At 41.6% G+C, this 23,464-nt stretch overlaps 2 protein-coding genes across 2 annotated transcripts; one reads left to right on the forward strand and one right to left on the reverse strand.

The window, feature by feature from the left end:
• Window positions 1-293: 293 nt before the first annotated feature.
• On the reverse strand, window positions 294-5,630 carry neu4 (sialidase 4). The gene is made up of 4 exons (XM_084418738.1): window positions 5,597-5,630; window positions 4,607-4,819; window positions 3,599-3,854; window positions 294-2,281 (listed from the first exon to the last, which is right to left on the reverse strand). The coding sequence occupies exons 2-4, from the start codon at window positions 4,805-4,807 to the stop codon at window positions 1,419-1,421; spliced, it is 1,320 nt and encodes a 439-aa protein (XP_084274864.1). The 5' UTR covers window positions 4,808-4,819; window positions 5,597-5,630; the 3' UTR covers window positions 294-1,418.
• Window positions 5,631-16,260: 10,630 nt separating this feature from the next.
• On the forward strand, window positions 16,261-22,978 carry wdr53 (WD repeat domain 53). The gene is made up of 3 exons (XM_084419131.1): window positions 16,261-16,351; window positions 18,927-19,409; window positions 20,764-22,978. Exons 2-3 carry the CDS (start codon window positions 18,933-18,935, stop codon window positions 21,319-21,321), a joined length of 1,035 nt encoding a protein of 344 aa, XP_084275257.1. The 5' UTR covers window positions 16,261-16,351; window positions 18,927-18,932; the 3' UTR covers window positions 21,322-22,978.
• Window positions 22,979-23,464: the final 486 nt, after the last annotated feature.

A 23,464-nucleotide genomic window follows, 5' to 3' on the forward strand; every position in this document is an offset into this window, starting at 1 on the left:
AAAGCTCTCGGATATCATCAAAAATATCTTAATTTCTGTTCCAAAGATGAACGAAGGTCTTATGGGTTTGGAACGACATGAGGGGGAGTAATAAATGACAGAATTTTTGAATGAACTAACCCTTTACCTCTTTCTAACAGAATATTCTGTTGTATGGATATCTGAACACACAATATGTCAAAAAAACAAACAAACAGAGCCTCTGCTTTTAAAGGCACAATATGTAACTTTTTTGCTTTAAAAATAGCAAAAATCACTATATCTATGTTATATATATTTTTTTAGTTGTGTACTTACATTATCCCGACTGTTTCAAACAACTTTCAAACCAGGAGAAATTTGTAATTTAATTCGAAGACACGTCCCGTTTCTTTATTTCCGTTTTGTCGCCGTCAATGGCGTCATATCCGCGTTCTCCCTGGTTTCCGCTCATACTGCCATAGCAACCAGAGCCCTCTGATAGTAACCATGGCGACTGACACGGACAACTGTGTAGTTCGCAATGTCTATCTGCACGCTGTTGTTGTTTCGTTCAAACATTATGGACTATGGCAAGCAGACTTTGGATAAAAAAGGAGAACTAAAACGAGAATCAATATCAGCGCGGTGTTTTCGAGATGCCTAGAGCTCCACGTCCGAGACTTCGACCACTCCTACATGTACTTTTTTAAACAGGTGAGCACATTTACATAAAACTAATAAATGTTATATCGTTCAGCAATGATAAAATGTTAGAATATGATCTGTATGTTATTCTAATGTTGATCTAGCTCACTGCTAGTCTCATACATACAAACTAACACATACATTTCAACACATTCAAATGCAGTTTAGTGTGATAGTGTAATGTTAGACCAAGTGAAACAGCGCTGCGTTACCTCACAAGTTTAATTTGTCTAATAAACTGACCTGTGAGTAGTAATTCTGCACTTGCGTGTAGTTCGGTATAATGAAATGTCCATGTTCCTTTTATATCCGCGGGACTCGCGTCGCGTGTGGAGCTGATAGCTGTCTCTTAGCAATCCCGAACTGCTTCATATCACAGTCATGATAAAAACATAGATGTATTCACTCATCCATAAACATTATTAGATCGGTCGGCTTGACGTTGATGACAAGATCCATAATTCTTAGCAAATGTTGCGTCATCAAACTACGCCTTTGTTATTGTAAGAGGTTAGCGACCCCTAGCGGCGAAAAATTCCATACTGTACGTTTAAACAAAGAAAACATTTTATTCTAGCTTAATGCTTTTTTTTTTTTTTTAAAGACCACAATGCGCATAAGCAATGCTTCTATTACTGCTTCTTCTTCACCTGTGTTTTCATCAGGAGATTCTGTACTAGAAGATGCATAACAGCGCCCCCTACCATAGATAGATAGATAGATAGATTGGATCTACTCTGTTATGCATGGAATCAGCAGAAAAAGCAGCGCTCCCAGATTCTGTGCCTCTTCTTGCACCCTCTTCTTTGTTGGTTGTTGTGTGGAAGGTGGTCGATTAGCTCATACAGTGTGAAGATGCAGAAGGAAATCTCATCATAAGCCGTCCTTGTGCCGCTCTCAAACAGACAGGCAAAGACGGCAACCGCCGGGACATCAGCAGACATCAGCTCAACATAAGCCAAGTCTGAGTATGCACTAGGGCCATCGTATATGATCCACGGTCCTGACCAACTGTCTGGGTCTCGTGGCAGAAGACTGAGGTAAACTCCCAGGTCTCGACGGGCGTTCGAGCGCGTGGGATGAGAATAAACCACCCATGTTGGAGGGAGGAAGTTCTGTGAAGAGCTCAGAGCCGGGGATATGCTGACAGCTGGTGGGCTGTAGATGGACCTCAACTGTCTCAGATAGTGTTGGGATTGCCCAAGCTGGTAGACTGGGGCTGGAAATCCAATCACACTGCCATGACACCCATTTTTCTGCTCCACTAGTTTCTGCACCAGCTGGCCGTCTTGAAAAACGGCTCCCTTATCAAAACTAACGGCCTGCACCCGGCAACCTGATACACTCCGGGCATTGCAGTACAAAATGTTGAGTCCGTCTTCCTCATCTACCGACACCATCTGACACTCCACGCTCTCTGGCGCGGACAACGCCTCTCCAAAATGCCACACATTTCCATGCGTGTCACTATAAAAACAAAACGAGTGTGACGAAGTCTTGCACTTCCTGCCATAGCAATTTCTGCAGTCAATATGGTAGGCATAGGCTGGGATTATCAGCCTTCCAGATTTTAACTGTGTTCCGTGACCTGGACCCACAGCAAAAGTGGCCCACTCTGCCAGCAATAAAACACACACAAGGGTTTCTTAATTATTTTTAAAAACCTGTGACATCATCATGTTCATGCAAAATATCAAACAAAGCCGTGTACATGTGGAAATTAAAGGCCAATTCACACCGTACCGACAGACACTTTGTTGGGTTTTGTCGGAGCTTGTTTTCGCCCATTGAACATGCTGAATCTGCGTTAGGATGTCTGAGAAGTGACGTGGTGTAATCCGTTGGTCTGTGTTAGGGTTGGGAATCGAAAATACTTGAGGTCAGGAATCAGATACTTGTTATAAAAATGTATATTATCGATATATCGATTCCTTTGTGTGCATTTTAATATGAGACGTGAGACGCTGCCCACGAGTAACAGTATATTGTGCAGCTCTTAAAGTGACAGCAGCCTAATATTCCTGCTGCCGTCTCTATAATAACACTAATCAAACAAAAGAAAGAGAAAATTCACTCGCTGTTCTTGACTGAATAACTTTTGTAACTATATTTTTAATTTATATTTTACTTATAAAGTGTAGTGTTATTTTACCTTTGATTAGTTTGTGTACCTGAATATCTTAAAACTGTTTATTTCAAACATATATTTGTTAAGTTGTATTTATTTGTTACGATTGATAATTTTTTTGTTTGTTCTATTTTAATTACTGAGTCTTTAATAAAGCTTGAAATTTTAATTAGTTAGGTTAGTTGGTTTTCTATGGTATTTTTTAACCATATAGGCAAAAGTTCCTTGTGTAAGTGTTCTTTAGCCTGTTGATATTGGTTCATGGTATTCAGCCACAATGAAATGTTTTACAATAAGACTTAAAATAAATGTGAATGATATCTAAGGTTTATTTTTACCTTATTGGAATCGAAATTCGGAAACCGATAAGAATCGGAATCGATAAGTAGAACCGGAATCGTTAAATTCGATACCCAACCCTAGACTGTGTCTGTCGGTGCGGTGAGAATTGGGCTTAAGACTGCAGTCTATAATTTCTGCATCCACTGGCATCAAATGTAATTGGTCAGACAAACACAAAGTCCCACCATGTGTCACAACTTTACATGATGGGCTGCTCAAACAAACAACATTTCACTGTTTACAATCTGACCCAGGAATATTTCACCCAAAAAATTGTGAAACATTATGTGAACCAAAATGTATAGCCATTGGGTTGAATTCACCCAACAAGGATATTCATTGAAAAACCTCCAGTTGTGTTCCACAGAAGAGTGACTGAAATTTCATTTTTGGGTGAACTATACCTTTTAATCTGGGTAAAGAAAGACTATTTTAACATTGGCTTTACGTATCAGACTTTACCTTTAATGGTGTCCCCTAAGAGCGTCCTGGTGAGGTCTGTGACGGAGCTCCAGGTGTCCCCCTGGTCACTGCTAGACACGTAGCAAAGCCGTGTCACGTTCTTCCCTGTGATTAACTGGTAAGACTCAGGGGTGTGACCCAGAATAGCGATGAAGAACAAGAAGATGGTGCCCGTAAACTCATCATAAACGGGGCAAGGGTTCATTGAGCGGTGGCCCTCCAGTCGAGCGCTACTCAACACCTCCATGTCTTTCCACTGAGGAGAGAGAGAAGATGCTTCTTTGATTATGAAAAAACATATAATCTATACGGTTAAACCTCTGGTGCTGTTTGGACCGAAACATTCTACTTTTCTTTTTTTATTTACTTTTTCATTTACTTCATTGGAATGGTACGAAGCTTGCTAAAGGTTTTGGCACTTGCTATGTGAACACAAAAAAAGCATGGACATGATTTGAACATCGTTAGCCTCATAGCATAATTGCCTGAGTCATTTTTTTTTTTTTATATGACTTAGGCAATTATGCTATGAGGCTAATGACATGTTAATTGGTCCTGTGAAAAACACTTGTGCTCCTCGCGGTCAATAACGAGCGCATTGGAAATAAATGGGAGACGAATTTCCTCTAGTGGAAGCGTTTGATACTGCAGCAAAACAAAATCTTACTTAAAAGCTCTTTTTTGAGACATCAAGCTCAAATTTGGAGCACAACTTGTTTAGATTTATGGCTTTGATTTAGTAGTATTTTAGTATTAATAGTATTTTTCGTGCATTTTTCATAACAATACATGTAGAATTCTGTTACTTTTTTTAAGTTTACTTTTTAAAACTTTGTTCACTTCAGCAATAATCTGCCAAGTGTCGTCTTTGTAAAGAGATCAAATTAAACTCTGTTGCTCTAGAGCATTCAAGATTTACGACAGTTTTTCGACCATTTTTTACCGACACGCGAAGAGCACCAGAGGGATAATAGCTATAACAGTGTTGTACATATGTACGCATCTTACTTCCACATAGTTTTTGTAAAAGGTGCCTTTGCGCATGACCAGCAGATGTGCTTGAGCATCTGCCGGAGTCAGTCTCTCCTCACAGAAGGCCAAGAAACAGCTGGAGCGAGGAACGTAGATCAAAGCAGGCACGCGGTACGTGACTCCACTCGGCTCCTGCTGGAAGAGCGTGGATCGTGCTGGGAAGTACTGAGACCCCATAGCCTCACATAACTAAAAAATAAATTGTTCAAGTCAGTACCCTTTTTCATGTACCAATTAAAACTCGAATGCAACATTTGCAATAGTGAACCCTGTAAATGTTTTCCCTCCACTGTATAGCGGCTGGTTACATGAGTTATGAATAATCACATCATGAATATGCAGAAGTGACAATGGTGGAAGAGAAGATGTTCACTGCATGGTGGCTTAAACTTGCTTTTTTTGTGTGCTTGATTCATGAAGTCATTTAAAAACCTTCCTAAAGTCTTCCAACTTTCAAGGAAGTAAAGCTACTGAAGTTCTTTGTGATTAAAAAAAAAAAAAAGTGCTGACACTCACAAATGCAGAAAGTGTGACATTCAGTGAGGACTATTGTGTTAAAAGAAAGACAGTTGGACACAGAGAGCACAGGTCACGTCAGCATTTTTACAAAAGGCTTATTCTGGCTTTTAACTCGACTCGCAGCTGAAAAGGCAACGGCTCTTTCTTCACAATAGTTTGTTCATCACAACCATAGTTAGTATGAAATACACAAAAACGAGTTGTTAATAATTCTTAATATTGCTGTGATCATTTCAATAATCACTGTAAATAAAACAGAAAATGTCTGTCTCTTATTAAGACAACAACAACAAAAACACCCATGTCTACAATATCCACTTTCTGGTCTTTGCTTTTGGGTAATTGTGTTGAACATGTTTTCATTTTCTCCAAAATATTAAAAAGAACGTAACAAACCATTTAGCTAAAAGAAATCAATAAACAGCGGAGCACAAAAAGAGTACTTACAGCAAACAGGCAGCGTCGTGAGTGTTAGATGCGTGGATGTGTGAGATCGAGAGGATGAAGGTGTGAGAAAGTGCTCGTGTTAGTCTGTGACAAGTGCCCTATACAGCACAGACTATCAGATGGTGATCCATTCACTGCCATGTTCGCTGTTTGTGCATTGACCTAGAAGTGGGCTTGACTTGTCAAAAAATAAAAGCCAATCCAAAATTACATCTGTACATCTTTTCAGCCTGGGGTGTTTTGTTTTATGTGGGGAAACGGGTTGGTTGGCTAGGGCCACACTGACATTGTCACTTTAGCACCATATAACCACAAGACTGTTCAAAGGTGCTTTACAATAATGAAATGAAACTAATAACAAACATAATAATAATAATAAAAAAAAAAATTAAATCAACACTTCACATAGCATCACACGATACTGCATATTTAAACCATAAAATAACCTGACCGAAAAATACATTTATTTAAAAGGCATAAAGAACAAGTTTTTAAGTTTTGGCTGCTAACCCACATAGAAACATTTTGACGTCCCAGATAAATCAGATAAGAAATCATGGAAAATCTGTGTATATTAAATATGGAGTCATCTCAGCCTTAAAGGGATAGTTCACCCAAAAATGAAAATTCTGTCAGTAATTACTCACCCTCATGTTGTTCCAACCCCGTAAGACCTTCGTTCATCTTCGGAGCACAAATTAAGATATTTTTGATGAAATCTGAGCCTTGTCTCACTCCTCCATAGGCTGCTAGGTGGCCCAAACTTGCTGGCCCAGAAAAGTTATTAAAGAGATCGTTAATATAGTCCAAGTGGCTACAGTGGCTCAATCTTAAGTTTATCAAGCGACGAGAATACTTTTTGTGTGCAAAAACAAACAAAAATAACGACTTTATTCCACTTTCATTTCCTTCTCTCTGGGCCTCGTAGTGTTTTTGCGCAGCGCGTCTGTGTTGTGCGTCATCACGCATCACACACATGACCAGCGTCGGCCAATAGTGAGCCTACGTGGTGACGTGTAACACAGACGCGCTGCGCAAAAACACTACGCGAACCAACTAGAGGTCGAGAGAGAAGGAAATGAATAGTGGAATAAAGTCGTTATTTTTGTTTGTTTTTGCGCACAAAAAGTATTCTCGTCGCTTGATATACTTAAGATTGAGCCACTGTAGCCACTTGGACTATATTAACGATCTCTTTAATAACTTTTCTGGGCCAGCAAGTTTGGGCCACCTAGCAGCCTATGGAGGAGTGAGACAAGGCTCAGATTTCATCAAAAATATCTTAATTTGTGCTCCGAAGATGAACGAAGGTCTTACGGGGTTGGAACAACATGAGGGTGAGTAATTACTGACAGAATTTTCATTTTTGGGTGAACTATCCCTTTAATAAGTCCGTTAACAAGCAGAATCACTGAAGGAAAGAAGAGAACAGAAACACAAGAACTACAACTGACTTCAGCCACAGCCTTATAGATGAAATCAGCTGAAGAGAAAATAAGACTTTAAATCTGTGAAGATCTCAGCAGAGGAGGATTAAACAACTGAGTTGATTTTCAGAGCCCAAGAGACGTCAAAATGTTGTTATGTGGGAATGTGTTCGAAAGATTGGGACCGGCTGCCTGAAACGCTGTATTTTTCAGTCTGGTTCTTGGACGGAGCGATTAAGGCTGAAATAAAGTTAAATGCAGTAGTCCAGATGCGAACCCTTGTGTGTCCTTATGGACATTTTAGTCTTTTTCAGTTTTTTTTTTTTTTTGATCACTTTGCCTGTGTTAATGCTAAAACAATACAATTTGGCACAGATGTGTATTTTTATTGGAATTTTACTACTTCACCGCCATTTCCTTTAAAAAATCTATTTTGCACTAGTAACACAACATAGTTTCACTCAGCGCCTTTGGGACAAAAATGTCCCCATTGAAACCAAACTGCAATTTTTAATCCCAGGGCAATTTAACTATAAAATGATGCAATCTTTGTTAATAGGCTTTCGTTCTGTTGGCAAGGCTTCACAATTTAAATTTTGACAATTTTTTACCAGATGGTGCCATTTTTTCGGGTTTGGCCTATAAAGCAATTACTCGCTTTTTTCTTTTTTTCTGCTTCGGCATATTATAGAGCCAATTGAATAAATTATGCGGCGATAATTGTGTGGGTGTATGTCTGAGTGTGGTTGATATGTATGTAATAAAAAATAAAAAAGTCTGTGTGTGCATGTGTGTGTTTGCAATATTTGAGAGAGAAAAACTCAACTGCAAATCCCAAATCCCACCACTGTGTCCCAGTGGAGTTTTACTGCATCTAATGGGGAAAATCTGTTACTGCGCCCAAACTAAATCTCACCGAAAGCTCATTTTTTGAGGATTTTTTTCATCCTCAAATTTGGAACACTGCTTGTTTAGATTTATGGCTTTGAATTTCTATCAGTTTTAGAGTTCAACTTGTATACTTGTATACAACTTGAATAATTTTCATAAACTTAAACTTATATAACTTTTTTTTATTTACTTATTAATTTACTTTTTTTACTTCAGCAATAATCTGTTTTGTCCATTTGTCTGGGTATAAAATAAAATATGTATCTTTCTCTGTCTGAATTTACTTGTGCAGAGACAACTGTCACACACACAGTTAATTAATTATTCATAAATTGTTTGGATAGTGACAGTATGAACAACAAATGTGACGCTGTGTTGAGTGCAGTGCTTATGGTGGAAGAAGCGTAATAAAGCAAACTGCAACAGAATAGTCTGGGGTGGGAAAAGTTAAGAATTGTTTTCTTCCTGTGCAGTGAACTGTTACTAGTGTTAGTGCAGTGTGAGTGTAACGTTGCTGGCTGAATGATAAGAGGAAGCAGGATCCACATGCAGCAAACTTTATTTAATAAACCTAAAACTAGACAAACTCAGACTCTGGAAACAGGACACAGGAACCAAACAGCCAACATACAAAAACAAGAACTCACAAAGACTGAGACTAGACACAGGGCTTAAATACATGGGCAAACAAGCTAAACAAGATAACAAGGGGGCGTGGTTAAATCAGAAACACCTGGGGAGACTAATAAACAAGAAAGACTACAAAGGACTACAAAACATGGCACAGAACAGGAAATAACAAAAATGCATACCAGACAAGGGAAACACAGGACAGGAATCATGACATAGCCCCCCACTTAAGGAGCAGATTCCAGATGCTCCTCAGGAAATAGTTCAGGAGGGTGGTGGAGCGGAGGCGGACCCAGGGGGCGGGATGGAGGGCCAGGCCCGTGGAGCGGAGGAGGGCCTGGAGACTGCAGTAGTATGGGAAGCCAGGGCGGAGAAGGCAGTGCAGGCGACCAGGGAGGAGCAGGCAGTGCAGGCGACCAGGGCGGAGCAGGCAGTGCAGGCGACCAGGGCGGAGCAGGCAGTGCAGGCGACCAGGGCGGAGCAGGCTGTGCAGGCGACCAGGGCGGAGCAGGCTGTGCAGGCGACCAGGGCGGGGCAGGCTGTGCAGGCGGCCAGGGCGGGGCAGGCCCTTCGGGCGGCCACGGCGGTGAAGACCCTTCGGGCGGCCACGGCGGTGAAGACCCTTCGGGCGGCCACGGCGGTGAAGACCCTTCGGGCGGCCATGGCACAGGAACAGACACCGGCTCAGGAACAGGAACAGACACAGGAACAGGAACCGGCTCAGGAACAGACAGCGTGACAGCAGCCATCTCTGTTGAGGGCTCCGGTTCAGGCGTGTCGGCGGCTATCTCTGCTGAGAGCTCAGTCGACGTGGCAGCGGCCATTTTGTCCAGAGACACTGGCTCGGTGGCGGCCATCTTGTCTGGAGACACTGGCTCGGTGGCGGCCATCTTGTCTGGAGACACTGGCTTGGCGGCGGCCATCTTGTCCGGAGAGACTGGCTCGGCAGACGTGACTTGAACAGACTCTGGATCGGCGGCGGCCATCTTGTCTGGAGACACTGGCTCGGCGGCGGTCATCTTGTCCGGAGACACTGGCACGGCAGACGTGACTTGAACAGACACTGGATCGGTGGAGGCCATCTTGTCCGAAGACACAGGCGTGGAGTCGGCCATCTTGTCCGAAGACACAGGCGTGGAGTCGGCCATCTTGTCCGAAGACACAGGCGTGGAGTCGGCCATCTTGTCCGAAGACACAGGCGTGGAGTCGGCCATCTTGTCCGAAGACACAGGCGTGGAGTCGGCCATCTTGTCCGAAGACACAGGCGTGGGGTCGGCCATCTTGTCTGTAGACACAGGCGCAGAAAGAGGAAGAGGAACAGATTCAGGCTCAGTATCAGGATCAGTTTCAGGCTCAGGAACAGATTCAGTCTCGGCGGGACGAGACTCTTGACGGGCGGACGTGACGTGAAGCTCAGTCTCTGGATCGGCAGAAGTGGCGTGAACAGTCTCTGGATCAGGATCAGCGCGCTCTGAGCTTGACGGGACCAGCGGCAGCGAGGGCTTTGAGCTGGGTAGGACCAGCGGCGAAGAGGACTCTGAGCTGGTTAGGACCAGCGGCGAAGAGGGCTTTGAGCTGGACAGGACCAGCGATGAAGAGGGCTCTGAGCTGGACGGAACCAGCGGCGAAGAGGGCTCTGAGCTGGGCAGGACCAGCGATGAAGAGGGCTCTGAGCTGGGCAGGACCAGCGATGAAGAGGGCTCTGAGCTGGGCAGGACCAGCGATGAAGAGGGCTCTGAGCTGGACAGGACCAGCGGCGAAGAGGGCTCTGAGCTGGACGGGACCAGCGGCGAAGAGGGCTCTGTGCTGGACGGGACCAGCGGTGAAGGCTCTAGCTTGGCGGGCATGTCGCTTGCTGTCTCAGGCGCGGCGGGCATGACGCATACTGCCTTGGCTTCGGCAGATCTGGCGTGAAGTGCGGGCTCGGCTGGACTGGCGTGAAGTGCAGGCTCGGCAGGACTGACGTGAAGCTCTGGCTCGGCAGGACTGTACTCAGGCTGGACGGACGGGACATAAATTAGTTCAGGCTCAGGGGGTACTGTGAGCTTGTGGGGTTCTTCAACTACCAAGCCCACAGTAAATGATGAACCGCCCAGGAGAAGAGCCAGGTTGATATACCCCTCTAGGGTCCATCCGGCATTATCATCCGGCATCATCAGAGCGATCTCCTCATCTAGCCCACTCCAAAATATGTCCATGAGCTGAGAGTCCTCTAATGATGCTAAATGACAACAAGTCAAAAAGTCCCTAGCATACCTCTCGATAGGCTGACCATCTTGGAACAGAGAGGATAGCCAACTACTTAGAGCTCCGTTGCTTACAACTGCTGGATCCATTTTGTGGTGAGTTCTTCTGTAACGTTGCTGGCTGAATGATAAGAGGAAGCAGGATCCACATGCAGCAAACTTTATTTGATAAACCTAAAACTAGACAAACTCAGACTCGGGAAACAGGACACAGGAACCAAACAGCCAACATACAAAAACAAGAACTCACAAAGACTGAGACTAGACACAGGGCTTAAATACATGGGCAAACAAGCTAAACAAGATAACAAGGGGGCGTGGTTAAATCAGAAACACCTGGGGAGACTAATAAACAAGAAAGACTACAAAGGACTACAAAACATGGCACAGAACAGGAAATAACAAAAATATAGGAGCAAACTGCAACACAGGGTGGGTGAAGGAAGGATTACAATTGATTTTTATTGAGAAACAGATTTTTGTTTAAAGTGTGTTGGGGTTTAGACAATTCCTCTTCTTGGACAAAACCTCTCCAGCCTCGAAAAATGGATGCAGGGGAATATAAAAATGCCAGTGCCAGCTGGTATAAGTGAGGATACAGATGCTTCTGTTGAGCCCAATATACTAGAGGATCCTCAGGTCTTGTGAGATTCACTTGAGCTCCTACTGTGATCAACCATGCTATCCAGCAAATGCCAAAGGTCTCATAATAATAGAGGAACAAAGAAAAAAACAACAATGGTTTTTCACAGTACTAATCACTAATGTGAAAATGCACACAACAAAGAAACATACTACTTACTGTTGTCTGTGGATGGACGTCCTTCTGAAGAGGCTGGGGCTGTGTTGGTGGAAGCAGAATGGAGACCAGAACTTCTGATCACAGTAGCGCATTCAGATTTTAGTCTTGATACCGCTTCTTGCTGTTTCCCTTGACTCAAGAATCCCAGTTTGGTACAAATGTACTGCGTTTCCCTGACCCTCCGGTCCAGGCTGTCACCCAGCTGCCTTGTTAAATTGGATTTGAGTGCTTCTAGCTAACTCAGTAGAGCATGATTAAGCATCTTCATCTTTGGAGGGAGACACCCTTTTCTCCCCAGAAAGCTGTACTGTAGCCTGGTGAATAGGGGCAAGAACATGTAAAGCATCTTGGACTGCCTCAGACTCCAGGGTTTAGGAGGGATGATGTCGGTCCTTAGAGATGCAGGGTTGTCCACTTCAATGATCAACTTCAGACCTGGTCTCCCCATCTGCTCCTGTACTTGTCTGCTCCAGTCTCTCTTTTGCTGTAGTGCTGGTTCGGAAATAGGTCACAAGTTTCCTACATATGGATTGAATTTCGTTGAAGCTTATGTCATCAAAAGATTTCTTCACAATAAGGTTTAGTGCATGTGCAATGCATATCGCATGCCTAACATTTAATCATCGTACACATGCTGTCATGGCGGAGCTTGTCATTGTCATCTATAAAATGGCAAGTTACTGCTAGGTAGGCATCCACGTTTAGGGATGTCCACATGTCCGAGGTAAGGCTTATAGCTGCAACTTTCTGCAACTGCTCTCTGGCCTTCTCCTTATCCTCCTTGTATTTATGATCAACCATGACCTTCAAAGCCTTTGGATAAAAATAAATGCAGTTACTCTTACTTTCAACTTCTTAAATAATGATGAACCACTTTATTAATCACATACCTTTCGAGTTGGGACAACATAAGTGGGATCCAACACATGCAGGAGCTCCCTAAACCCAACATCTTCCACAATGGAAGTGGGCTGGGAGTCCTTGATGACCACGTTCACCACCAGGGACACATTCACCATTTCTTTTCTGGAATCTATAATAAAATAACATGCAGGTGTATTGTAGGACCCTAACACATTATTTAAATAATGATCGTGTGGTTCTCGATAATGCCTGAGCCTGTTATTGCTGTATGTCAGCTCCTTTAGGTACAGCAAGCATTTTACCTTGAAACATTAAATAATAGACATGAAATATTATACAGCCATATAGTGAGGATTATTATTATATCAAGACAGTAAAAAAAAAAATAATGATACACGTACCTTATTGTGAGTAACCATTTCAAAACACTCCATTACCTGGAAAAAGGAAGAGGTAACAAAAAGCAAACAAATCCAAAAGGGCAATCCAAATAAACAAGCAGTCCAGTCCAAATCCAAAAATCCAAAGCAATCCAAATAATCTGATCTAATTAATATAACTGTTACGATATAGGTGAGCCAATAGATGGCGCCAGTGAGCTATCATGAGATGTGGGCTATGCCGTCGGCAGACAGGGTCCAGGGAGGATACGACTAGTAAAGCATCAAATCAACATCAACATTCCTGCTAGATACTCTAAGGACTATGTTATGAAAAAAAAAAAAAAGGAATATAAAGAAGAAAGAAGGAAAAAGACAGAGAATTGGCAAAATCCTCATAATATAGCCTACATTTGCAGAACAATGTCATGCTTACTGAACTATTCATTAAGCTATTCACAGAATAACAGATTGTTTTGTTCAACCTGTTAATCTGTATAATGGGTTCTCTGACTAAGTTAGGTTATGATGTGTGGTGTTCAACTTTCCTTTGTTATGTGAAGGGAGATGTTACGATATAGGTGAGCCAATAGATGGCGCCAGTGAGCTGTCATAACACAGGGTCTGCACAACGAGAGTGAGTGTACAAAAATAATGAGATGCATGAACATAGATATCATCAGAGAATGTCTAATATGGCGAGAAGTTTCACTCTCACTACACTTCCGGCTTCTGAACTGGTTGCAGTTCCACTCTGATTCCATATGAGGGCGCTCACAGGACGAGTGCAGAATGAATGGAGGTCAATGGCGGTATACCCCTCAAAATCCACTTTTCTCAGGATATAATTTTTTGTCTAGTAATTTGAATGTTGTATTCGAAAGGAGATGCAAAGAAATTACACATTGCTGGGTGTTAGATTTTTTAGAGTCACTTATTTGCTTTAAAAAAGTCTTTCAAAATGTCAATGACGTCAGAATGCTGACGTCATTAGCAGAATGCTAGCGTGTTATGGGCAACAACAACTCAACCTATAAGAAATCAAAACGACATAAGTACTCGTTCATTCAACTTTCGACCTAAAACCCATGTTGAACTTGCAAAACCTACAATCAAATCTGAGATTTCTCAAAAGCAATCAGGTGAAAGAGACAAATTTAGCCGTCTAGCCCCATTGACTCCCATTCATTTTGCACTCATGGCGAGCGCCCCCCAGTGGAACTCTGGTGGTACTACAACCAAAATTCGGTACAATAGGGCTTAATAGGGAGTGGACAGGCTCTCCGTAGACGGGCTCTGATATCATATAAAGGCTAGATGTCTCGTCCGCGCTGCTGGCCAATGGAGCTCGACATCCGCACACGGCGGCCATCTTACGACAGGGTGCTCGCTCACTCATAACATGGTGCATGTACTTTTAAATAACCATAACTTGCTCAATTTTCTACCGATTTTCAAACGGTTTGGTTTGTTATAAACGTCAGAGATATAGCTATTATACTGCATACATATGAATAATTATGTTCAAAATGTTTAAGCATTCAGAATTATAGCCACGTTAATAACGTTTGTAAGAAACCAAACCGTTTGTAAAACCGTCCAGATTTCAGCGAGATAAGAGGATTTGTGTGCGTGCTGCTCACTCACCTTAATTCACAGAGCACTGTCCTAAGATGGCCGCCGGTGATGCCGGAAGTGACTCCGCCTTAAGACATCTAGCCTTTATATGATATCTATGTGCATGAAGATAGCAATGAAAAGCGAGCTGAATAAAAGCCAGTGTTTGACACATCACAAGTCTCCTTTCGTGCTGAACATGAAACAATAACAATACTATAAAACAGCTCCTATAATTAATAATAACAATATACTATAACTAACCTAACCTGATATAATGTGATAATATATATAGCCCTAACACATATAGGCCTATATGACACAACTCTGAACGTGTTTCTGCGTGCAATGCAAAAAATTGAATTGGAGTATAAAAAGAATTTTCAGAATCTGAAATTGGTTTGGATTTATAGAGAGACTGATAAAAATCAGTGCATGTAAACCCACCTGTTGATGTCTTGAGGGCAGAACGTGCAAAATAACAAGCCTGAATAGTAGAGATCAACTTCCAAAAGCACAAACATAACAATTGCAATAATTTTTCATTTTAATAATAGCATATGAACCCACAACAATGAATAAGAAATCAAAATGTATTGTCTGTTTTTTTTGTTTTTTTACCACTGAACTAGGAATATTTCAGGAATATGGTCAATACGCTTTAAAATTGTACATTTATGGATAAAATATCACAACAACATAAAATAAAATAAATAAAATGTCAAATAAACATCAACAACAATAGTATTATTTATTTTAATTTATAATAAAAGAAAGGTTCATATAGCGTGCCAAAAGCACAAGGTGTTTCTTACACAATACTGTAACGAGTGCTATAATAAACACCAAACATAAGAGAGAACTTTCATAACGAGAATATTAAGGAGAAATTATTCACATAGTAAGAAGAGGGAAAAAGAGAGAAAACAAAAAGAAGTACACGTGTAGTCCTTGTAGAGTCTTGAAATGGCCGATATCGGGTTTCCTTTCAGACCTTTTACATTTGTGTGTGTAAAACTTACTAAGTAATGAGATTTAACATAAAAATATAACTCTTGTGTCTATCTTTTTTTGCCATAATAAATAATATAATCTCTTTTCTCTGTTAATTATAATTCCACTTACATAATAAACATTCAACATCACTCCTCCAAAAGAATTTAACATTAAAAAGATGTGACGTAGTTTCCGCATCCATATTACAGAACACACAAGATCCGGAAAGATCAGATTTATCTTTGGTTTAGGAATTGATTTGTTGGATAAATTCTATGTTGCCTATAGCTAATTGTGAAATATATTTCATAACTTTGTTGTTAACACAGTATTTGTCAATAATATTCTCAAAATGATTATTTCCATAGTATTTAGAACAGAACGTTGCAATGAATCAAACATCTAAAAAAATATAGATTATTGCATCTTTAATATCAACAATATAATTTATTTCCCCCAAAATTATACATGTAATAATATACAATAGATACAAATGTTTCAGATATAATGCTCTAAATTATTCCAAAGCAACATAAGATATGAAGAACATTAAAGAGGTAATATTCATACCAAAGATATTAAAGAACAGTCGATTCACACATTAAGGAAAAAGAAGAAAAAAGAAAAGAAGACATAACGGAAAGAGGTATACGTGTGTAATCAAAATAAAGAAGAGTAATTTAGTTCTGTGTAGATGTCCATAGTTTATGGTTGCTTATGGTTTCCAATTAATATTTCCCAAATGGTCATATTATGAACAATATCAAATGTTACGAGGCGCATGACATGCGACGTCATCAGCAGGCGACACGTGACTTACGCCCTCGCGACGTCATCAGCAGGCGACACGTGACATAACGCGCACCTGAAAATTGCTCGGGAGCGTCTGCAATTCATAACAGGTCCGTGAAGATTAATAATCGATGTTTGTATGGAGCAAAAAGGGAAAATAATCTAATTACGATTCACAGGAATATAAGAGCAATGTCTGTTGAGTTTGACAGAATGTATGTTTGACTTCTGAACGCGTTTATAGTTAGTGATGAAGGCAGAACTCATGCACTCATCCTCATGCCTTAAATCACAGCCTTTTGTGTTCATCATAAGGGTTGTTTGACAGATACTTTGCCATGGTGCAAAACACCTCTAGAGTGAGTAGTAACACTGTTAGGTAAAACTGGATGGGAATTAACACTGTTCAACTCGTGCTGTTCATAATCTGCCCTGATGTCGAGGTTCCTCTGACTTCTGTCCTGAAGAGTGAAGAATGAGTCGATCACTTACGAGATTTGTTCAAAAGCAGATTCGTTTGCAAGCAAAAAATCACTAGAGACAATCTTAGTTTCAGTGTGAGTCTTGTGTTGATGAACGATGTGAACTGAGTTCTCGCTGAAATCATCGTCGAGTAATCGTTGTTTAACTCGCGCTGGCCGATAACCGATTAATCAACCGATAGTTTTAAAATGTATACTCAATGAAAATGCATAAAATAGTGCTGAACTTTATTACAAACATGTAAAGCTGCTGGACCATCACACTGTACTTTTTTTAAATATTAGTATTATTATATTCATTATACCTTATCATTCATGTCACCACGTTCATAGTGCAAGAGAAACAACATTAAAGTGTAAAAAGTGACATTAGTCACACGTGTATATTTTTAACTTTCATTTTAGAACACTTGATTATCTAATCAATGTATTATAGTAACGATAAAAAAGAACTGAAGTTGAATGCGTTCCTGATTTGTTTATATGTTTTGTCGGCTGCTGTATCGACCATAGTTTTCTTTCTCACGTCTCTAGCTTTAAATATGCAACTTCACTGCTTATCGAATGCATAAAAGTGACAAGCTGGATATAAACTAATGCAATTTAGATGGTAACAATCGTGAAAGTAAACATTTGGGTCGGGCTTGCGTGTTTTTGAGGTACTAATTTAAGCTTCCTCTCAGCCTTAACATAATGCAGCATCTAGTCAACAAATTAATTACTTTATAATATGAAAGCTTGTACGGTAGTGTACTGTATATACCATTTCATTGTCTGTTTTAAAGTCCCCCTGTGGTGAAAATCCAGCTCTTAATGTTGTTTATGTGTCGTTTTTAATATGCTTTAAGACAAACCATGTGTAAATTCATAAGTCGACACCATTGCACGCTTTGAAACACGCTTTGAACACGCTTTGTCACCAAACACGCTTTGAAATCGCTGGTGTTTCTGACGTCACAAACGACCTTGTAACCAATCAGATCAACGTGTGATCGTCAACCAGTGGATCTCTGAGCTGAGTGAGTGAGTGAGTGGAGGCGGGGCTCATTTGCATATTCATAGAACCGCGCACACTTAATGAGGCAAGGGTGTCGAGTTACATTCAAGATATTTTAAGGCTTGAGGATTTTTTAAATATGTCATTTTGGTGATCAAAGATGAGTTTTAAGGGATAAAATGATTGACCACAGAGGGACTTTAAATGCGTATCTGAAGTGTCAGCGCCTCACGCCAAAACAAACTCCACGAGGCGTCACTCGCTACGTTTACATGCAACGAAATAATCCATTAGTAATCAGATTGACGGCTCAATCGGACTGAAAAGCCTTCATGTAAACACTTTAATCGATCCGATTGAGCTCGATCCGAATGAAATTTCAATCCTAATGAAAGAGGAGCTTTATTCCTTTTCTAATCCGATCGAGAGAACATGTAAACACTTGATCAGACTGAACACCGAAACTGAAAGGACTGCGCATGTGCAATGATGTAGAAATAGCGTAATGACGTATGAATAATACGTTGAATAAACTGTCTTACAAATGAGTGTCTCGTCATCCTAAAATTCTCCTTTCACTCTTCAGTGTGTGTGAAGTGGAGCAGGACAACATCCCACCAGTGCTTGTTTCAGATTCTCATCCACAGATGACGGTTTTGGGCATTTTTACTGCGTGATAAATATAAGCAGCGGCACAACGGTTCATATGATCACTGTCTCCAAATTATGACCAGAGACAAATATTAAGTCTGCTGTTTAAAACAAATAAAGAACCAATGTAGGAGAATAGTTAGTATGCGCAAACAGCGGGAAGCTCTGTATATTTGTGCAGTGTGCGCATGTCAAAAAATATATTCCAATTTGAAGCTTGTGACATATAAACGTGCACTTCAACCCGATCACTTGTTTAGCCAGTGTTGTCAAAAGTTCCGACTTCAGTACCAAGTGTTACGGACCGTGTCCTTGCGTCGCCTGTCAATAGCCGTGTTTCCATTACCCTTCAAATTGCGCGAATTGAAAATACGCCCTATTGACAGGCGACGCAAGGACACTGATTTCTGGAAACACGGCTACTGATCCATGACTGATACACACGGTGTGTTTTTTGCCGATAATCAAGTACTCTATAAAACGGATCAGCCGGTGAGCCTCTAGCGTAAATGCTGTCAGATTGTGAGCTCTTTACTCTTGTGTGTGTGTGTGCAGGTCAGGATGTCCCGCGTGTGGACGGGCGGTCACTCCTCCCCGGTGTTGTGCGCCGCCGTCTCCCGTGAGGCGATGGTGGCGACCGGAGCCGAGGCAGGAGAGCTGACCCTGTGGAGCCCCGCCGGCTCTCCACTCTCCTCGCTCCACCTGAGCGATGACGTCACGGGCCTGTGCTTCTCCCCGGCGGACCCCTCGCTCCTGTCCGCCTGCCACGGCCGGGCCGTGACCCTACTGGACCTCAGGAGCCTGAAGACGCCGCTGGCGGAGCTGAGGGATGTGGCCGAGGACGAGATCAACGGTGTGTGTGTGGACGAGAGCGGGCGAACGCTCGCTGCGGGCGACGACACCGGAGCCGTGACCCTCGTGGATCTGCAGCTGACGAAGGCCACCGGGACCCTGCGCACACACACTAACATCTGCTCCTCCGTGGCCTTCAGACCGCGCCGGCCTCAGAGTCTGGTGTCTGCGGGACTCGACATGCAGGTACGACGACACCCGGGGTTTCTGGAGCGCTCGCTGACGGGTCTGTGTTACAGGCGCTGTGAAAGTAGCCAATAGCCTAAATGTGACCCTGGACCACAAAACCACATGGGTCAATGTTATGAAATTGAGATTTATACATCATCTGAAAGCTGAATAAATAAGCTTTCCAGTGATGTTTGGTTTGTTAGAATATGACAATATTTGGCCGAGATACAACTATTGAAAATCTGGAATCTGAGGGTGCAAAAAAACATTGCGAAAATCTCCTTTAAAGTTGTTCATTTATGTTGGCGATTTGACAGCATTCACTCACAAAAATAAATGTTTTATATATTTACGGTAGGAAATTTACAAAATATCTTAATGGAACATGATCTTTACTTAATATCCTAATGATCGATAATTTTGACCCATATAATGTATTGTTGGCTATTGCCACAGATATACCCGTGCGACTCATGACTGGTTTTGTGATCCAGGGTCGCATATATGATATCTCACTACTTAGTAAATACACGGTTACTAAATTAGAAATAATTAATTGGCAAATATACCAATAGCCTATGCAAAAGATAATTAGAAAAAACAGATCAGTAGAAGCTTCTTGATTCTATAAAACTTGAATAAAAAGGAAGTGAAGAGTGTTTACATGAAAATATATAATTTTTTGATGTAATATGTCAGTTTACTTTATTTTGCTATCCTCAGTTAAACGAACTATAGTGTCCTGCACCCACTAGTAAAAAAAAATATAAAAAAAATGATTTCTGGTGTCTGAATAATCTTTGGTTTGACTGTAGGTAGACCTGCATGTACACTGATGAGTTTGACTGGTGTCCTTCAGAAATCTCTCTAATATGATGATTTGATGCTCAAAAAAACATTTATGATTATTATCAATGTTGAAAACATTTATTTACGGGTTTTTTCAGGATTCTTTGATGAATAGAAAGTTCAAAAGAACAGCATTTATCTGAAATTAAAAGCTTTTGTAACATTAAACACTAGCGTTCAAAAGTTTGGGGTCAGTAAGAATTTTTATTGTATTTTTTGGGGGAAAGAAATAAAAGAAATCAATACTTTTATTCATCAAGGATTAATTAAATTATTATTATTACAGACGTCCTGTGGTACATTACATTACTCCATCCACCCTTGTATAATTTGTCACAGTTTACTTTATTTTGCTCTCCTCACTTACATAAAATAACTATAGTTTCACCCACTAGTAAAAAAATATTAAAATGATATCTGGTGTCTGAATCATTTTTGCTTTGACTGCAGGTAGACCTGCATGTATGATAGTGTGACAGTAAAGACATGTAAGTGTGACGTGTGTGTGTGTCGTCCGCAGGTGTGTCTGTGGACCCTCCCGAAGCCCCGTCCCGTCTGGACCGTCAGTCTGCAGGACACACAGCAGGAGCACACGGGGCAGGTGTTCAACCCTCCTCTGGCTCACTGCGTGTGTGTGTCGTCCTGCGGGGACGTGTGTGTGTGCGCGGCGGAGGACGGCGGGCTGCATCTGCTGCGTGCGTGTGCCGACGGCCGGCTCCGGGAGCGCGGGATGATCCCGGCACACAGTCAGGGGGCGTCGCAGGCTCACTTCATCAGCTTCCTCTCGCACCCCTACTGGCTCGCCAGCGGGGGCAACGACGGGCTCGTGGCGCTCTGGGACCTCAGCCGACACCCACTGGTGGACCACAGCAAGAAGAAGAAGAAGAGGAGGAAGAGGAGAGGCCAGAACCCGCAGGACGAGGAGGAGGCCTGTAGCTCAGAGACGAGACCCAGGCTGTGTTTCCAGCACACGGAGAAGGTGAACTGGATCTGTCCCGCTGTGCTGGAGGGGAAGCCCAGTCTACTGGTGACCGACCAGACCAGCTGCCCAACGGTGTACTCGCTCGAGCAACTATAATACAGCTGAGAGATCCTTCACATGTATTAAACTTGTGGAAACTTCATGCAAGATCTGCAGCGTAAATGATGCTTTCTCAGGCGTTTGTGGCTCTTCTGTTGATCTGATGTGGGTGTTTTTCAGTCCCTTTTCAGATGGGACTAGTTTAACATGGAGAGGTGGGGTAGAGTAATTATTACCAGAGCTTCTCAGTGATTTAGTCCCATCTGAATGTGCATCTCAGTGATCATTACGGTCAATATCAGTAAAGATTACAGCGACTTTTACCTTCAGTAAAAAGGTCCTGAAAAATGACTTCAGGTGATACTAATCCCGTGTGAATAGACCCGCTGTAAATATGTACGTAAATAATCCGTCATCTCCTGTTTAAAAGTAGGTTTCCGTGTTTTTTTTTTTCAAGTATGCGTTCTAGACGCTGGGACGAGTCTGTGGCAAAACTCTAGTGTTCTCCACACAACATTCAGAGCAAAAAGAAGATCGAAAGCATTTGTTAGAGGCACGACACTTATTTTAGCATTAGCTAAGTGCCTATTACCAACAGAACCCACTCAGAAGTATCAAATTCAAAATTTTCCTTCTCACTTTTAAGTCTCTGCACGGCCTGGCGCCCCCCTATCTCTGTAACCTGCTTCTCCCCTACACCCCGACTCGCTCTTTACGATCCGCTGATTCTAGCCTTCTCGTCGTCCCTCGGCATCGCCTTGCTTCAATGGGGGGCAGATCATTCAGTGTTGTTGCGCCCAAAATGTGGAACTCTCTCCCCCGATCACTCTGTTCTGTTAACACTATCTCTGAATTCAAATCCATGCTCAAAACTCACCTATTTTCTGAATGTTATAATTCTTATTTTTTTTTTTTTTCTTTTTTTTTTTTTTTCTTTCTCAAAGTTATATCTGTTTGTATTCTGCTGGTTGCCGCCCCATCTACCCAATTTTTCACTTACTGTACTCAACTGCCTACTGTTGTCCTGTCTGCTGTCTTTGTCAACTGCCTTTATTGTTGTTTGTTTATTGTAAAGTGTCCTTGAGCTCTGGAAAGGCGCTATATAAATAAAACTTATTATTATTATTATTATATTATTAGAAGTTAATTAATACATCGTTCGACTGGACCTAACTGTTTTATATATATATATATATATAGGTTAGAAATCAATTCATCTTTTTCTGATACTTCCTTGTCATCATGGAGATGCTAAATGACAGTTGGGTTGGGTGATCATCGCTCTCCACTTCCTGTGAAGTGATGTATCGATGTTCCCTTATTCCCTATGCTGTGCGCAGTGCCCTTCGAACTGAACATGTTCGCTCCCTTCGGATTGGAATCTCACTTAAGATGGCGGTATACCCTGTGAAGTCCACTTACGGTCAAAGGGAACGCACCTCTAGAGCGACGTTGTTGATTGTTTGAGCATGTGACTGCATTGTGTGCGTTTCTCCTTGTTGTCTATTGTTATGCGCAGCATATTTCCCGTGCGCACAAACACAGCCACAGACAACGAATTGTTTGTTCGGTTAGCGAAGAAGAGCATGATCATGATGATGTATTTTGTATAAAGTTTTGGTTTGTTTTGTTATTAACTGTTTTGAGAACTGGAAATGCACAATTCATGCATACAAATCTGTAGATATTAATAAATGAAGATGATTAAATTAGACTGATGCATCAAAAGTTATCCCCCCCCCCCCCATAATCTTTAGATCCCCCCCATGTGACCCATGTAAGCGTGGAATTACGAATGCAGTCTATACACTGACTTGGCAGCTCTGTGAAATGTAATACAACAGTTCCACCTACTGTCTAAATGCATTAACATTAAAAGTGTGAGGTGAAACTCTTGCATAGACATAAAAAAAAAAAAAAAAATTCAGATCTTGTACATCCTCACATTGGAGTCCCGAGTTCATGTACAATGTTTGGTTTCGATACGTGACAGAGTGGTCTTGTTATTTCCTCTCAGGCGGTATTGAATATGTGAATATGTGCCTCTAATGCTGTGGTGCACATTACATCAGGTAAAGTGAAAATACTTTCTGCTGTGTAAAGTGAAACAGGAAGTGCACAAGTGCTCTGTGGAACAAAATACATTAACATCAGAGGTGTGTTTGTTGGCTCTTTTACTATAAAATCTTGCCATTGCTTG

This window comes from Rutilus rutilus, assembly GCF_951802725.1.
Source record: "Rutilus rutilus genome assembly, chromosome: 9".
In the NCBI taxonomy this organism is placed as follows: domain Eukaryota; kingdom Metazoa; phylum Chordata; class Actinopteri; order Cypriniformes; family Leuciscidae; genus Rutilus; species Rutilus rutilus.

What these genes read in the sequence shown, in the direction of transcription:
- neu4 (XM_084418738.1), bottom strand. Translation starts at nt 4,807, where the DNA reads ATGGGGTCTCAGTACTTCCCAGCACGATCCACGCTCTTCCAGCAGGAG. An exon ending in TTTACAAAAACTATGTGGAA is followed by an intron (nt 3,855 to 4,606) that starts GTAAGATGCGTA and finishes CTCTCTCCTCAG; the next exon opens with TGGAAAGACATGGAGGTGTT. An exon ending in CTTAGGGGACACCATTAAAG is followed by an intron (nt 2,282 to 3,598) that starts GTAAAGTCTGAT and finishes TATTGCTGGCAG; the next exon opens with AGTGGGCCACTTTTGCTGTG.
- wdr53 (XM_084419131.1), top strand. Translation starts at nt 18,933, where the DNA reads ATGTCCCGCGTGTGGACGGGCGGTCACTCCTCCCCGGTGTTGTGCGCC. An exon ending in CTGCGGGACTCGACATGCAG is followed by an intron (nt 19,410 to 20,763) that starts GTACGACGACAC and finishes TGTCGTCCGCAG; the next exon opens with GTGTGTCTGTGGACCCTCCC.